This window comes from Chanodichthys erythropterus, chromosome 19 (assembly GCF_024489055.1).
Source record: "Chanodichthys erythropterus isolate Z2021 chromosome 19, ASM2448905v1, whole genome shotgun sequence".
NCBI classification, from domain to species: Eukaryota; Metazoa; Chordata; class Actinopteri; order Cypriniformes; family Xenocyprididae; genus Chanodichthys; species Chanodichthys erythropterus.
In genome coordinates, this window is record NC_090239.1 from 452,136 (window position 1) to 470,267 (window position 18,132).

General features: G+C 36.9%; 1 protein-coding gene across 1 annotated transcript; it reads left to right on the plus strand.

Annotated features, from left to right (window-relative positions):
- Window positions 1-6,875: 6,875 nt before the first annotated feature.
- On the plus strand, window positions 6,876-11,066 carry LOC137007661 (zinc finger protein 503-like). The gene is made up of 2 exons (XM_067369267.1): window positions 6,876-7,288; window positions 8,147-11,066. The coding sequence occupies exons 1-2, from the start codon at window positions 7,061-7,063 to the stop codon at window positions 9,368-9,370; spliced, it is 1,452 nt and encodes a 483-aa protein (XP_067225368.1). The 5' UTR covers window positions 6,876-7,060; the 3' UTR covers window positions 9,371-11,066.
- The last annotated feature ends 7,066 nt before the right edge of the window (window positions 11,067-18,132 follow it).

Sequence of the window (18,132 nt, forward strand, 5' to 3'; positions counted from 1 at the left end):
CACAAAAACAAGACGACGACTCTGGAAACGGACGTCCCACATTTCAGTGGAAAAGCCAATCGCGAAATGCATGAGTGACGAAAACAGTTTCTAGTGTGATCTGATCTGGTGTGTGATTATTCTTCAAACCGAACCCGAATGACCTTCTCGTAGACCAAGATGGCCGCAGACCGGACCGACTCGCCTTGAAGAAACTTTGCGCCAAATGATCCTCATAAGACTATTAGTAAAAGTCAAGGGCCTTCAGAATGTGAGAATGTTTCAAAGAGTTCTTATGACAATAATATGGCAGATGTCAGGCCGCCGGGCTTCACACGCTGCAGGAATTAGTTCCAGTGGCAGTGGAGATTGCCAGAGTCGTCAGATGTATTCGGAGGCATAACTAAAGTCTGGCAGTTCTTGGACGCACCTGCTGATAATGTGGATGTCCGTCTGTAATCCCTCAGTCTTATATTCCTCCCCTTCCCCGCCGAGTCTCTGAGGTCCACAGCTTTAACTAATTAATAAGACACCCTTAAAAAGAAACCCTCTTCTTCTGTCTATAGTCACACCTCTCAGACTGACTTGAACAGTTTGGAGAGTTTGAGACGTTACTTAGGGCCTGATCGGGTTAAAGCCGCCAGAGAAATGAAGGAGAGGAGTGTGATGGAGGTGCACCTGAGACACACCTGCTCTGGAGATGAATGGTGCAGTCAAAAGCATGTCACTTTCAGCCGTAGATCACGCCGGCAGGCTGGCGGCTCACCTAGCGGGTAATGGATCCTGTCTGCTCCGAGTTTAAGACTCAAGCTTAAAGGAGAAGTTCAGGCAAAATGAAAACCGTCTCATCATTCACTCGTTCCGAACATGCATGACTTTGTCTTCTATACACTGAAAAAACTGGTGTAGGATTTACTATTTTCACTCAGAAATGTAGTGAATTAATTACTTAGAAACAGCAAATGAACTCTTAAAAATAAAGGTCCCAAAGGGGGGAGTATGTAGTGATGCTGTAGAAGAACATTTGTGATCCCCTCAAGAACCTTAGTTCATTTGAGTCAGGGCTGGGCGATATATCGCATGCGACCGTCACGCGCATTTCGTCAGTAAAGCCGCTAAATCGCCATCTAAACCTGCTTTCAAATGGAGCGGCATTTAATACACAGAACATTTAATTAAGATACGCAATATCGCGTTCATATTGCAGATGAATCGCTTTCGATAATGAACGCGATATTGCGTATCTTAATTAAATGTTCTGTCCATTAAATGCCGCTCCATTTGAAAGCAGGTGACGGCGATTTAGCGGCTTTACTGACGAAATGCGCGTGACAATCGCATGCGATATATCAGACTGAGTCACACTTGTGTTGTTCGCAGTCAAAAGTGACCAAACACCTGAAATGTAACTTTGTAAAGCAATATTTTGGTTCAATAATATTATTTTATTTTGTTTTTTGAGAGAATTTCATGGTACTAATGATTTTTTTCCCACTGAAAATAATGTTTTTTTTTTTATTACTTTTCAATTAAAGCAGTATTTCATGTTAAAATAGAGACAATTCCTTTAAAATACAATTTTTGAAGGCAGATTAGCGCCATCTGGTGGGAGTGAAAAAAGAAAAACATCTGTAATGCTGTGGTGTAACCACTATATTCCTATATAGCGCTATATACATTCTCTACTTGTTTTTAGACATAAAAACTTATTTTTATAAAGTTGTAGATTTGGATTAGACATTCTACTTTTTGTAAAGGTTTAGATTTTTATTTATTTATTTATTTTGCATTTATTTTACTGCAGTCAAACCTGAACACAGAGAAGGACATTTTGTTACACATAATATCAACAAAAATGTAACAAAAATGATCAAGAATGCTTTATCAGAGCTTAATCAACCTGATTTCAATTTTGCCACACCAGTTCATTTGTGTGTGTGTATAATAGTGTGTGTGTATATGAGTGTGTGTTTAAGTGGGTGTGTCTTTTTTGTACTTTCAATGTTTTAGAGTGTAACCTCTTTTCATTTTTTATACATTGTGGCTGATTTGTAGATTGTACACACAAAAAAATTAATTTTTTTAATGTCCATTTAGCTTTTTTGAATCAAGTCCACGATTGTTATTTTATTGACTTTTTGTGGTATCATAGCGATTGTGGAAATGTCGACAAGTTGCGTCCCATTCCGATGAAATAGCTAAACTTTTTTCAGTCTAAAATCGCCCTAACATCACCAGAGGGTTAAAAGAACCTTGTGTTAAAAACATTTTAAAAATCTTTTTCCACTATAAAGAACCTTTAGATCAATGGAAGGTTCCGTGGATGTTCTTCATTAAAACCATCAATGCCAATAAAGAACCTTAATCTTTAAGAGTGTAACACATTGAATTAAACAAATTTTTGAAGTAGAAAGACTCAAAAGAATGCATTTTTACATACTGAACAAAAGCTATACTGATCAAATTAATTTAAATTTCCCAAAAACAGCCTACAAATTTCAGATATACTTCACAGTGTACATGCATCTTGTACAGTCAGGGATAAACTACATGTTGTTTTGAGTCACGTGACGTTTGTTTGAAAACTAAGTTGCGTAACGCTTGAGGATTCTTGATTGAATATGGACTTATTTACAAACTGCTATTCTGGGCAGTGAACCAATTCAAGAATTGTTGGTTTGAATTGCTCAGCAAATTAATTAAGAGCTGGTGGTTTACAGCCCAAGTGTTGATCAGAGTTGAAAAGGAGTGAATTGAATTTGATTCATTTCTAAATTGTTGAATAACCTTTGTCATGTAAACCTTTTTCTTAAATGAACTGAATTGGTAACTGAGTTATATTTGTATTTTCTCCTTTTTCCTTTGAACTGTGTACTTGTGAACACTTTGCACTGACTGAACATCAAAACGATTTGCAGTTTTTCCTGGAATGGTTCCGTTTGTGTGTTCATATTTCACCCATAATCTAAACGGGATTCCCAGTCCATTAAAAATGTGAATCCTCTAATAACCCGTTTGACACGTCAAGTCAATCCGCAACAACTACAACAGCATGTAAAGTAATCATCTAAACCGAACAAGCAGCACACATTAAAGCCAGCCGTTCCTCTGACCTGTTGATGCGAGCACTGAGAGAGCAAACAGTTTGTCTGAAGGATTCGGTCCGATAACGGCGAGAGATGACAGCAGTCATGTGACAAGGTTAAAACGCCTCTTAAGAGCTCCGGCATCTTGACAGCTTGAGAAAGGAGGTATAAAATGACAGCTTAGAAGCCATGAATGAATCCTTTCAGCAGTCTAATCCTGTCTGTCAGGGCTAATGGTTCAGTCTGTCGATCTGTGCCAATATTACAGCCGTCACTCTTCACTGACAAGTGCCGTTAAGCGCCTGGAATGAGACGGCGACCCCCTTAAAAATGTATTTAGACACTCATGTGACACTTAAACGTGTGTGAATGTTAGATAACAAAATATCAAAATCAACCGTCATCTGCTGCAGCTTTCCTCAGAACAAAATATCAAACATTCAGACAAATGAAGTCTGACTTTAAGTGTCTCAATCCTCTTCTGGAAAGGGGGCGGGGAGCAGCAGCTCATTTGCATATTAAGATGCATGCACTAAAACAGCATCTTTTTCCTTCCACTCAAAAATGAGAATTTAAAATATGCTATAATAAATGATCGGTGGCGTATTTTGAGCTGAAACTTCACAGACACATTCTGGGAACACCTTGTGAAAAGCGGCATAATACCTTTAACACCACAACACTTGACTAATCTGAACTTCTTGAATGCACATTTGTTTGTTAAACTGACCCCTCCTTTAGCACAAGAATGACTGCATGTTTTCATGTTAGGATTACAAGAGAAGGAAGAGCAGGACGGTGTTTTCTCCCCCTTGTTTGTGCGCAGGTTTATGTATTTACACGCCATCCAGGGAAACCAGCTCTCCATATATTTGCACGTGTTCTGCGCTGGTTAATGGCATTTTCTCGTTCTTCAGCACCCCATCAGGTCCGGCTCGATGCGTCTCTGGCGTAGATTAATGAGCTGAAGATAATGAGCAGAGCTTCAGATGATCCTTCTCTACCAAATGAACATCTCTCCTGAGCTCCCTATTCCCAATAAAAGCAATACACTCAATTACTGTCGGTTACTAACGGATTGATATTATTAGTAGCAGCACTATTTTCGAGCCAGAAGATCAAACACAAGTTTGAAGGCTTGTTGAAAAATGTAAATAAATGAACTCATATTAAACTGTTATCATTCACTGAACTCCAGAGTTCAATTTATAAAACAAATCAGCAGCTTTTGCTTTAATAAAACTGTACCTGCACTGTGTGTTTGGTGCCACTGTTCAGTCCTACAGGCTGCAGTGTGTAATTACATTTGCATGCGTGGAGTTTTCCATAAATATGCCAGAGGGATGTGAAATATCGAGGAGGCGTTCAAAACTTTCTACTTAAATGTGGTGAAATATGGCCCGTCTGAAATGTGTTCCCATTATGGAATAACGCCCGTGTGCTGGGCGTCATCCATCACCCGCACAATAAAGGGGGAGTTTCTGGCCCTAATAACTCACGGGCAGAACCGAGAGCTGACAGACGCCGCCGAGAACAGCAACCCCCGCTCATCCATCAGCATCTGCCGCACATCCATCAGCGGCTCCGGAGCGCGCTTTAATTCATAACAATCAACACTGGATTAGTAAACAATTAATATAGATAGATAGATAGATAGATAGATAGATAGATAGATAGATAGATAGATAGATAGATAGATAGATAGATAGATAGATAGATAGATAGATAGATAGATAGATAGATAGATAGATAGATAGATAGATAGATAGATAGATAGATAGATAGATAGATAGATAGATACTAAAATGCTGGGATAAAAACAATTCAAACTGTGTTAAATATGGACAAACCCTGCAATTGAGTTGTTTTAACCCAGTGTTTGGGTTAAATGTTTGCCCAACCTGCTGGGCAGTTTTATTTAACTCAACTATTGTTTAAAAATTACTGTATGGCTGGCTTTAAATTAACCCAAAATAGGTTGGAAATTAACATTTATTAAATTGCTTATTAATGTTCACCTTTTGTTGACTCTAGTGATTATGTATCTGATTTAATTGCTGGGTCAAATTTTTTTAACCCAATTGCCAGGTTAAAACAACCCAATTACTGGGTTAAAAAAATGTAACCCAATTGCCGGGTTAAAACAACCCAGTTGCTGGGTTACATTTTTTTAACCCAAATTGCTGGGTTAAAACAACCCAATTCCTGGGTTAAATAAAATGTAACCCAATTGCCGGGTTAAAAAAAATTGACCCAATTACCAGGTTAAAACAACCAAGTTTGCAAGGTTAAATAAAATGTAACCCAATTGCCGGGTTAAAACAACCCAGTTGCTGGGTTAAATTTTTTTTAACCCAAATTGCTGGGTTAAAACAACTCAATTGCTGGGTTAAAACAACCCAATTCCTGGGTTAAATAAAATTTAACCCAATTGCCGGGTTAAAACAACCAAGTTTGCAAGGTTAAAAAAATTTTAACCCAATTGCTGGATTAAAACAACCAAGTTTGCAAGGTTAAATAAAATGTAACCCAATTGCCGGGTTAAAACAACCCAGTTGCTGGGTTAAATTTTTTTTAACCCAAATTGCTGGGTTAAAACAACTCAATTGCTGGGTTAAAACAACCCAATTCCTGGTTTAAATAAAATGTAATCCAATTGCCGGGTTAAAACAACCAAGTTTGCAAGGTTAATTTTTTTTTAACCCAATTGCTGGGTTAAAACAACCAAATTTGCAAGGTTAAAAAAATTTAACCCAATTGCCGGGTTAAAACAACCCAGTTGCTGGGTTACTTTTTAACCCAAATTGCCGGGTTAAAACAACCCAGTTGCTGGGTTACTTTTTAACCCAAATTGCTGGGTTAAAAAAACTCAATTGCTGGGTTAAAACAACCCAATTCCTGGGTTAAATAAAATTGAACCCAATTGCCGGGTTAAAACAACCAAGTTTGCAAGGTTAAAAAAAAATTAACTCAATTGCTGGGTTAAAACAACACAGTTGCTGGGTAAAATGTTTTTGAACCCAAATTGCTGGGTTAAAACAACTCAATTGCTGGGTTACAAATTTTTTAACCCAATTGCTGGGTTAAATAAAATATAACCCAATTGCCAGGCTAAACCACCCAATTCCTGGGTTAAAATAAAATTTAACCCAATTGCTGTGTTAAATTTTTTTAACCCAATTGCCAGGTTAAAACAACCCAATTGCTGTGTAGTTTTTAACCTAGCGATGGATGGATGGAGTTCTATTGGTTTATCTGATTGTGTTAAAATTCACCCAACACTTCGCAATACCATTTATTTGCATTTTAATCACCAGATATGACATTTATGATTCCTTCTCTAATTAATTTCATACGCTTTGGGTTTATGGTTTTTGAAAATATTTGACGTGTCATCAGAGTATAATGTTTTTTATTGGGGCCGGTTAAAGTCTCTGCATTACATAGTTTATAGCAGCAGACATATCTAATATCAGAATGAGATGACTAGTGAAGTCATCTGACCTGCCTTTGAGCCGTCACTCATGTTTAGGATATATTAATAAACCTGCTCCGCTTTTTCAGTGTTCACATTAAATGAACAGAATTATCATACTGGATTCGTTTTATAACAAGATAGGATGTATTTATGTAGCTTATTGATGAGAGGTTGTTTTTACCTCCTCAACATGGCCAAAACAAACGCCCACAACGGTGACGCTACACATCCCCTGGACCTGTCAATCACCTCACGCAGCGATATGATTGGACGGCGGGGAAGGCTTTAATCTCGGGTGCGCGTGAACGCGAGGTATGTGAGCTGAGCTCAGTGTGAGTGCGCGACGCGGAAGATAAGATGCGCTCCGAACTCTCTCTGCTCCCCAGCAACAACCTTTGAGGATTATATTTTGTGTGTGTGTGATTTTATATACTTGAAAACATTTGTTTGTCTTCTTGGGAGATACTTTTTGTCCATCTACAGATGCGTTTCCAGATTACGCAGAGAGAAGTGGGACATGATCACATTGCCTACGGAGTCTGCTGTGTTTAGTGTGGTTGATCTAGTGTGGGACAAGAAGCGAAACCTTAACCCGTTCCCGCACTCACTGCCTCCCGCAGACCCGCAGCGCCAGGCGAGCCGTTTGCCCGTGAAAGTGTTGAAAATGCTGAGCGCGCGCACCGGACACATCCTGCACCCGGACTATCTGCAGCCGCTGCCGTCCACCCCCGTCAGCCCCATCGAGGTAAAGAGGACATTCTCACCTTCGAGCTTTTTATTTTCAACTGAATGCATGTAGAAAATACAATAATATTCACCAGAGCTTATAATTAACCCTTTAGTGTTAAAACCATTTTCTTCTTCTTTATAAAATAATCCGATTATAAATGGAAGTATTATTTTTTTGATAACACTTATAATATGGCAACTCAAAAAAAGTATTAATTTATAGTAAAATTAATTTAATGTGTATTTTGTGCATTAATATACATTTCGAACTTAAAAACTCAAAACAAGTGAATAATTATAATTTTATAGTGACGATAAAAGCTTTTACGCGCAACCTTAGAGAATGTTTTTACGCATAAATAATTAGGCTACTATAAACTTCAGCATTTCTGAACAGTTGCCCTATGACAAAGTTCATATTTTCTATACAAAGGCAAAATTGCTTTGTGAATAAAAATGCATTTTACTTTACACTATTTATGCATGTTTTTTTAGTCAAGTTTGAGTCACGGATGCAAAAACAAACATCAGATGTCATGTTAATGGTTTCCTTAAGAACTGACCTACTTCACACAATGCAGTTTTTTCTTTAGCTACACAAAGTGAAGGAAAACTATACATGTTGCCATATGGAAACACATTTTATTGCATGTACAGAGAGATATAATAAAACCCTCATGACATTTGATTTAATGTCTCTGCAGCATTCTAGATTTAAGATTCTCGAGTCGTGCCTCACGTAAATCAACACTAAGCACCTTTTTTATCCTACAAAATGTCATTGATTTAATGCACATTAATGTGGAAAGCATCAATATTTTCTGTAGGTGTTATTTTAAAGCTAGCACACTCCTAAAACTGTCTGTTTTCACAGTTGGATGCCAAGAAGAGTCCACTCGCCCTCCTCGCACAAACATGCTCCCAAATCGGGAAGTCGGATCCCCCGTCCTCGACCAAACTCTCTGCGGTCGTCCAGGACAAGGACAGCAAATCCAGTCCGCTGAAGATCAGCGACATCGGAGCCGAGGATAAGTCTAGTTTCAAGCCATACTCCAAGTCATCAGAGAGAAAAGACACGGGTGGAGATAAATCTGGTTTCCGGGTACCGAGCGCCACCTGCAGGCCGGTCACGCCGCGGACGGGCAGTCCGAGCTCCTGCAGCTCCGTCTCCCCGCAACCTGGACGGACGGAGTCCGTGGATAAAACAGGGAAAAAGGAAAGCGAAGCACGTAAAAGCTCCACTCCGGAACTGAGAACCGAGAGCAACAGCGAGGCAAACAAACCGCAGGACGTTTCCAAACCGGTCACGCCCGACAGCGCTCCCACATCCTCGGCCTCGTCCGCTCTCGGCTCGGGACTCGTGGCGCCGGTTTCACCCTTCAGACCCGGCCACGCCGTGTTCCCCATCTCCCCCTATCCCGGAGCGTACGCCGGCTACCCGCAGCCCTTCCTCTCTCTGGACCCGAGCAAGGCCGGCGGCGGCAGTCAGTTGATTAATGCTCAGCTGTCCGGCGCTCTCAGCAGCAAGGCGGGGTCGAGTCCCCTCGCCGGAGCCTCTCCGCCATCCATCATGTCCAGCAGCCTGTGCAGAGACCCGTTCTGCCTGAGCTACCACTGCGCCAGCCATCTATCATCCAGCAGCTCGCACGACAGCAAGTCTGGATACCCCCTCATGTATCCCAGCGCCGCTCTGCACCCGCCCTCGTTCCCCGGACACCCGTTGTACCCGTACGGCTTCATGCTCCCCAACGAGTCCCAGCAGCACATCTGCAACTGGGTGTCCGCCAACGGACCCTGCGACAAGCGCTTCTCCAGCTCCGAGGAGCTTCTGGCCCATTTGCGGACTCACACGGCGTTCGCGGAGAAGCTCGTGTCGGGATACCCCAACTCTTTAACTCTTCCGGCCTGTCACATGCCCGGAGCCCCGCTGGCGCTCAGGACCCCGCATCACACGCTGGGGCTCGGCACGCGGTACCACCCGTACGCCAAAAGCCCGGGCGCGCCGGTGCCGGTGCCCGCAGCCACGGGCCCGTTTTACTCACCGTACACGCTGTACGGACAGAGACTGACCACTGCGCCCGGCCTCGGATATCAGTGATTTTTATATGCTTTCGTTCGCCTCAGGACTAGTGGACCATTATTTATTAAAGTTATAGCTTTAAAGCAAATGAAATAAAAACATTTCAACAAGACTCACATGGCTTTATTTAAACATGATACTTCTCTTATATACAACGACCCTCGACTGAAGCCAAGCCGCACTGTGTAATGTCTCTTAGCCAAAATTTGCATGTTTATTTCTAAATTTACTTGAATACTTATATTTGAACGTTTGTGGGGGAGAACTGTTTTTACTGTGCAACTCAGGGAAAAACGACAGCAATTAAAGAGTAACTCAGTTCAGTCTGTTTATTTGTCTATCTGACTTCTGTATGTCGAATCTACAGCATTGCTTTATTTGGACACTAAAAACAAGATTTTAAACATTGCGTTTGGCTCGATTTATCATCTACATCGCCGTATGTGCTTAATTGTAACTTTTAATAATAATAATATTATTAATAATAAAAGTAAGTTAGGTGGTTGCCTTAAAATTGAGTTCATACAATGAAGGCGATTGGTTTAATCAACGATAACTCAAAATATTATGTTATCTGAACCACATTAATTATCAAAGTTTATTTGACAAAAGAAAAAAGCAATGATGGCAAATCATGAAAATAATTTAGGAACTCTAAATACAACTAATTCAAACATTTATTTGATTTATGAGTGCAAGTCTGAGTGTTTTCGTGTTAAAATACTTCCATTTTATTTCCCAGAACATTTTAAGCTTATGAGGCTAGCTTTTTTTTAATGACTTTTTACAAGTATTAAATAAATCAGGTCATAAAAAAATAATAGATCTGAGATCTAAAATAAATAGAATAGGTATACATTTTATATATAAAGGGAAAAAACATTTAAAATGTTTTGTTCCTTGTTATAGATAATATTAAAATGAATTAAAAATTTGTTTACATGATCAAAACCTAATGGAAACAATATTAGTAAATCATTAATATGACACATCATTAGTTCATGCTCATTCAATTAAGCATATAAAATAGCATATGAATTTATTTAAAGGTTCATGAAGTTCTGCTCTGTTCATAAACAGATGGTTTGTTTTCGACAATATAAAAGAAATATCAGTTTTCCTGCTGAAAATAAAACGTCCATCAATATATTTCTCCAAAAGAGCATCAAACTGTTCCTTCACATTCAATTTGTCTGAATATCAGAAGAAATGACAGATTTATTTAGTGGTTTAATTTAGCAAGTCTTTATGATCAATAATTCATGGACAATCACAGGTTCGTGTTCATCATGGAAGAAAAAGCTTGACGGAGCAAAGCGACATTTAATCATTCAGAAAACTCCCTGCACGTCTATTTTGATTTAAACACGTCAAACGTTTGGACACACTCTCTGACGCAAATTAAAAAAAGTCATCAGAATTATGAAATAACACATGAGTAGTGTGCATAATATCATACAGTAGAGGCCAAAAGTGACATTAACCCTTTCTTCAAATATTATTAAAAATGTGTTAAAGATTTTGGGTTACAATTTATTTTACAGTTACATTGTAATTACTCAAATAACTATTAATTAACTACATGTACTTACTATAGAGTTACAGTTGGGGTTAGGGTTTGGTTTAGGGTTAGTTACTTGTACTTATGCATAATTTACTGTTATTACTATAGTAAGCACATGTAGTAACTACGGCACTAAAATAAAGTTACTAGATTTTGTAGTCATATTGCATAGTTGTGTTTTATTTGTGATAATGCAATGAAACATGATAAACTGTGTGACAATTTTTGGCCATTATGAACATGCAAAAACAAGAGAAAACCAACAAAATATTAATAACTGATTATGTTGTAGTCAATGCATGCTTTTTCCTCTCAGATCTTTGTTTTTATATGCATTTTATTTTTTTGCACAGTAAAATAAAACCTGTACTTTGTCTTTTTGACAAATAATTTAATACCTGAATCAAGTTTAAAGTTTTGTTCTTCCCTCATATTTAAAATGCTTAAAAAACATACAATATTTTCCTCATACTTTGATTGTTTAATCAAACTTGTAGGGTCATTAAAAACAAATATTCCCCCTGGACGTCACTTTTGGCCACTACTGAACTACTATTATGTATAAACATATACATGTAAAGTACACACAATTTTAAATTCATATTCAGGCAAAGCACATGTAAAATTATATATATATATATATATATATATGGGAAACGTTGGTTGTTTATAATTAGGCTGGTATAAGACATTTTCACCTTAAATGCAAAGATATTCTGTCGTATTTAAATGAAGAATTCAGCTAAAGAGGTTTTTTTTTTTTTTTTTACCAAATTAGAACAAGACATGTATATCCAAGAAATCTTCCTTTCATTGGAAAAAGCACAACTAAAGCCAGCACAAAAGGCTAAATGGAGCATATATGGGCATTTTTTGGCCACACCACATTTTTTGTTTTTGTGCATTTTTGCAATGTTTTTGGCTTAAACGTTTGCATTACCATATGTACTGCGGCGTGCAAACTTAAATCACACAGTTCCTTTAAATATTCATCCTGACAGACTCCAGGAGTCACATGCATTTAAAACACAGCATGTTTTAGTTACAAACCAAACCCACAGCACTTTAGGTCCAAACATGCTTGAGCTGGCAGTCTAACGCACAACTCTTTTAGACTCCTGCTGATCCGACATGAAGACCTGACCACCGACTGACCACATGTTCATATGTTAGTAACACAAAACAACAAGCGCTCATGTGCTTCAGCCCGTCGATGAATCTTTCAGTGCACCAAACCACCGGCGGTCAGCTGCTCAAACCACGGCTCGGCACAAAAGGCATTACGTTTTTGTCTTGTTTTCCTTTAAAATATTGAAATATCCAAAAATGACAAGATTGAGAAGTAAAAAAAGACTTTGGAGGAAAAAAGAATTTTGTTTCTAGCCCTTACAGTTCAAAAGTTATTCGCTTTAACAGAAGTGCAACTTTGGCCAGTTGGTGGCGCTAGAGAGATCGCGTTAGAAACTCCAAAATTGGTGCGAGTTATATTGAGACAGTCATCTATCTGTGTGCCAAATTTCACCATTTTTTAATATATCGTTCCCAAAAAACCCACTAAAATGCGTTAGATATACAGTTTGAAAATAACTGTTTCTTCAACATAAAATCTTTGGTTTTACCTTGTTGAGAGGATGTTTAGATAATTTCACTAGAAAACCAGACCCAGATAAAGAAGATGAAGATGATTTGTGCATGCTGTAAATCTGCAAACACACACAAACAGACACACTCTCACATATTGGAAGAGTGAAAGTCTGTCATCCATAAATCATCTTGTCGTCAACACAAATATCCCAGATTATACACAGATGATCGTTCACTCTGACGGCGTGTTTATAGAATCATTACAGCTGCGCTTCTGTCTGCTACACATACACAGCGTTGCTATGCAGTTGCTAGGGTGTTCTGTGCATGTTGCTACAATAAACATTCCCAATGAGAGTTTTCACGGGATGCCATAGAAGAACCCTTAAAAAGATATGTTTTAATAATCTAAAGAACCTTTATCCGCTATAAAGAAGGAAAGATTGTTCGTGAAACCATTATTTTTATGAGGTGAAAACTGAAGCTAATGATCTGAAGTACAATTCATGTCTGTAGCAGGAGATTTTATATTGAAGCATCAGGTGTTTTGTGGAACCCTAACATGAAATATGAGTTTTTTTGGGTGAAGTGAGAAAATGTGCAAAGTTACACAGTTGTTTAAAGCCACTGAAGCATTGAGCGCAGGTGATTAATGACGGAGCGCTTTCTGCAAGTCTGTGGAGGTTGAAAATTAGCCACAGATTGGATACAAATACACTTTGCATCACACACACACACACTTAAATACACGCACACATGGAAACTCTTACCTCTAAACACATGTGCAGTGAGTAAGATAAATGAAGTCTCAACAAGCACTCCACAAACACACGCAGGCCTCCACCACAGACACACACACACCGTAATTTCCAGAGTATTTAAGCGCAGTGAGTCATGCCAGCGCTGCGGATGTTCGTGCTTCGGGTCGAAACTGCAGTCCAGATTCTCCCCGCTGAGGTGTTTAAATCAGGTTTGGCATCGACTCTCAAAGACTTTCTCAGGGCTGTTTTCAACACTCCCTCCAAAGACAGCACAGCAGTCGGCGCGGTAATATTTCACTTCCAGGGAAACAGATGTCCGTTCTCGAGCCCAGATTGATGCGCTGTCTTTCTGAAACGGTTGCATGTGTGTGTTTGTCCTACCAGAACAGTCGACACATTCCTCTCAGACTAAACGCAGTGACTTCATAACTCATTACACTTCATCTCAGGTCAACTTCACATCAAAACTGATGCTTTTTACTTTCTGAGGCGATCACCAAGACTGCATTTATTTGATCAAAAATGCAGTACAAAATTGTGAAATATTATTCCAATGTATATCTATGTGAATATATAGTAAAGTGTAATTTATTCCTGAATTTTCAGCATCATTACTCCAGTCTTCAGTGTCACATGATCCTTCAGAAATCATTCTGATATGATGATTTGATGCTCAAGAAACATTTCTGATTATTATCAATGTTGAAAACAGTTGTGCTTAATATTTTTACTTTTTTCGGGATTCTTTGATCAATTAAATTTCAAAAGTACAGTACTTGTTTGAAATCAATCTTTTGTAATATTATTAATGTCTTTATTGTCACAACAATTTAAGGCATTCTTGCTAAATAAAAAAAACAAAAATGTTTGGTTAGACTTTATTTTCAGGTACCCTAGTGAAGAAAAATACTAAAATGTACCTGAAATACGTTTATTTTGTTCTAAGTATACTACAAATACATATTTATGTGTATACCCATTTGATATACTAAAGTGGTATACTTAAAGTCTGCTATAAATTGGCACAACTCATTTTGTACTCAATGCACTTTAAGTGTGCAGAAGCAGTGCTGAGGTCCAACTAAAATATACTGAAATATATTTAATTGTGCTGAAGTGGAACTAATGCAAGTATACTTCAGGTACACTTTAAATATCTTACATTTAAAGACAAAGATCATATAATCCTTATTAATAGTGATATTAAAACACTTTTTATAGGCATAATATTGAGAAATGTGCATTGTGCAATAAAGAAATACTCCAAATAAAGTTTAATTATAATTTTATATCAGTACGATATGTCAGTGTTAATGGATTTGAAGCATACTTAGATTTTGGTATAGGGTTTTACATTTACATACTGAGTAATAATAATTAAGTACTTCATATATAATCAGAGTTGGGGTTAGTTGCATGTAATTATGCTTAATTTAGCATTAATACTATAGTAAATACATGTAACATGTGTAAAGAGGACACAAATGAAGAGTTACCAAATGTTTTTTGAATACAGTAACTTCTGCTAGAAACCATCACAGACAAACACCGTCTTCACTGTTGCTGCTTCACAGCATGAGTAAATAAATAAAGTCAAGAAAGTCGTCAGAGAACATGTTTGTTCCATCATCAGGCTAATCAGGAACGCGGCTGTATGAAGTTGTTCAGGATGATTGCAGTATGCAGGTGCTTCATTCTGAACACGAGATATGAGAAACACTGCAAACATGTGAAAACTACACGAGAGCCTTCATCTGAGCTCTGCTGGCAATAACACGTCAGTGACAGCCGCATGAATCTTCTGCAGCGCTGATTCCACATAAACACAAAATATGGCATCATAAAAACAAATATAGCAGAGCGCTGCCATATCTGACCTCTGCTCTGAATACCTCAAATATTGTTTCAGGGGTGAAATCACTCATTTATGAGCGCACCATGTGCTGCTGAGCACCAGCGTCTGGAGAGGACCGTAAAAGTTACGTTTCAATCGAAAAGAGGATCAGGACGAGATTACCAGAGTCCAGCTCACGACCGCTATAGCAATATCATATCAAACATGCAGAATCATCATCATCATCATCTTCATCTCGATGTAGAGCTGCTGCGTATGGAAGCACAAATCATGATTATGAGATGAAAAGTTGAAATAATGACTTTAAAAATACAATTATGGCTTAAAAGTCAAACTTAGGACATATTAAGTTGAAATTATGAGATAAAAAAAAGTCAAAATTATGACATACTAAGTTTAGATTCATAATTAGGAGACAATTAAACTTATGAGATAAAAAGTCAAAGTTATAAAATACTAAGTTGACATTATGACTTAGGTCATATTCATAAATCAAAATTATGACAATATATTTAGTCAATTATGACATACAAATTCATAATTAGGAGATAAAGTCAAAGCTATGACACACTAAATTGAAATCATAAGTCATAATTATAAATTATGTCAATTAAAAAGTCAAAATTATGACAATATTTAATCTAAATTGGGAGATAAAAACTTGAATTTACAACATACTAAATTAAGATTATGAGATAAATCAAAATTATGACAATTAGGAGATATAAAGTCAAAACTATGACACACTAAATTGAAGTCATAATTATAAATTATGTCAATTAAAAAGTCAAAATTATAACAATATTTAGTCTAAATTAGGAGATAAAAACTTGAATTTACAACATACTAAATTGAAATTATGAGATAAGTCAAAATTATGACATACTAAATTGCAATTATGAGTCAAAATTTTGACATACTAAGTTGAAATTATGAGATAAGTCAAAATTAGGACATACTAAGTTGAATTTAAAGCATAAGTTTAAATTATTACATCAACTGTCACTTTCAACTTTTTGTCATAATTTTGACTTTATTCTCATAATTTATACAAAGTATGCATAATTTTAAGTTTTGTCATAATTTTTTTACTTTTTATTCTCATTATTATGGTCATAATTTTGACTTAGTATGTCATAACTTTAGAACACAGATAGAGGCCTGTTACAGAAGCACGGCTCTGCTGATCTGAGATCAGAGGAAGACTTTGATGAAGGTTCTACTGTTGAGTCGCTCACATGCAAAGCTCAGCAGAAAGCGTTTAACGCCTCTGCTCAATGCGGCCTTTATACAGGCTCCAGCGACTCAATTACAAATACCAGCCTTCAGAATGTTGCCCAATTATCGGTTTCATTGGGCTGATGGATGCCAGCTGGGCTTTCAGGCTCTGGACTCGCTTTCAGCCCATAAGTCACTCTGACACGCGTCTCTGAAGTCAATCCAGAGGAAAAGTCCATAAAAATGTTCAAGCGTTACACTGCAGAGCCATCAGGCACGAATGCCGTCACACGAACCTGAGATGTGACCGATCACATGATCTCCCTGATCTCTGCTGTCCTCAGGCTTCACCGACAGCGTGATGCGAGCGTGTCGGGTGAGATTGAGAGCAGACGACGGGTGTGTTATCTTCTTCCTGACATGATACTTAACACTTATCATGGAGAATGACTGACAGGATCATCATCGCTGCAGAACAGATGCTCTATACGAGAACCGAGATCTGTGCAGCTCCTGACTCTGATGAAACTAAATATTATTATTACGAAATATTATTACACTTTACATTTTCTACGTAAAATATAATTTATTCCTGTGATCAAAGCTGAATTATGACAGTCAATACTAAGATTTAATTATGAGATAAAAAAAGTCAAAATTATGACATATTAACTTGAAATTATGAGTCAAAATTGAAATACTAAGTTGAAATTTAGAAAAAGTCAAAATTTTGACATACCACATTTTAATTATAATAAAAAAATCTAAATTATGACACTACATTTTAATTAAGAGATAAAAAGTCAAAATTAAAATTGGAACGTTAAATTGGAAAGTCAAATTTATGACACTAAATTTTAATTGAGAGTCAAAATTGACATACTATATTTTAATTAGGATAAAAAGTCAAATTTATGACATACTAAATTTTAATTATAAGATAAAAAGTCAAAATTATGACATATTAACTTAAAATTATTACAGACAAATTTATGACATACTAAGTTGAAATTGAGAAAAAGTCAAAATTATGACATACTAAATTTAAATTATGATAAAAAGTAGAAATTATGACACTAAATTTAAATTATGACAGTCAAAATTGACATTCTAGGTTGATATTGAGAAAAAAAGTCAAAATTTTGACATACTAAATTTTAAATGAGATAAAAAGTCAAAATTATGACATACTAAATTTAATTGAGATAAGTCAAAATTATGACACTAAATTGAAATTATGACAGTCAAAATTGACATTCTAGGTAGATATTGAGATAAAAAGTCAAAATTATGACATACTAAATTTAATTGAGATAAAAAGTCAAAATTATGATATACTAAATTTTAATTATGAGATAAAAAGTCAAAATTATGACATACTAAATTTAAACTACGAAAAAGTCCAAATTACGACATACTAAATAGAAATTATGACAAAGCTGAATTTTCAGCATCATTACTCCAGTCTTCAGTGTCACATGATCCTTCAGAAATCATTCTAATATGATTTGTTGCAATGCATCCTTGCTGAAAAAGTCTTAATTTCTTTGAAATAAAAAATAAAATAAGAAAAATGTACTGACCCTAAACTTTTCTACTGTACACTAAATACGTAAACCATCAGGAGCTAGATTTGCATGTTCAGATGTAAAGATCAGTTCTCATGTGTTAAAGTTTGAGGTAATTTTAGGGTTTGCATCACGTCTGCAGTATAAAGCATCGACACGGTGAAAGAAACTGCAAAAAGTGCCAGAAAAGAGGTCAGAATCACAATACAGTGTACATTTCTTACATCTAA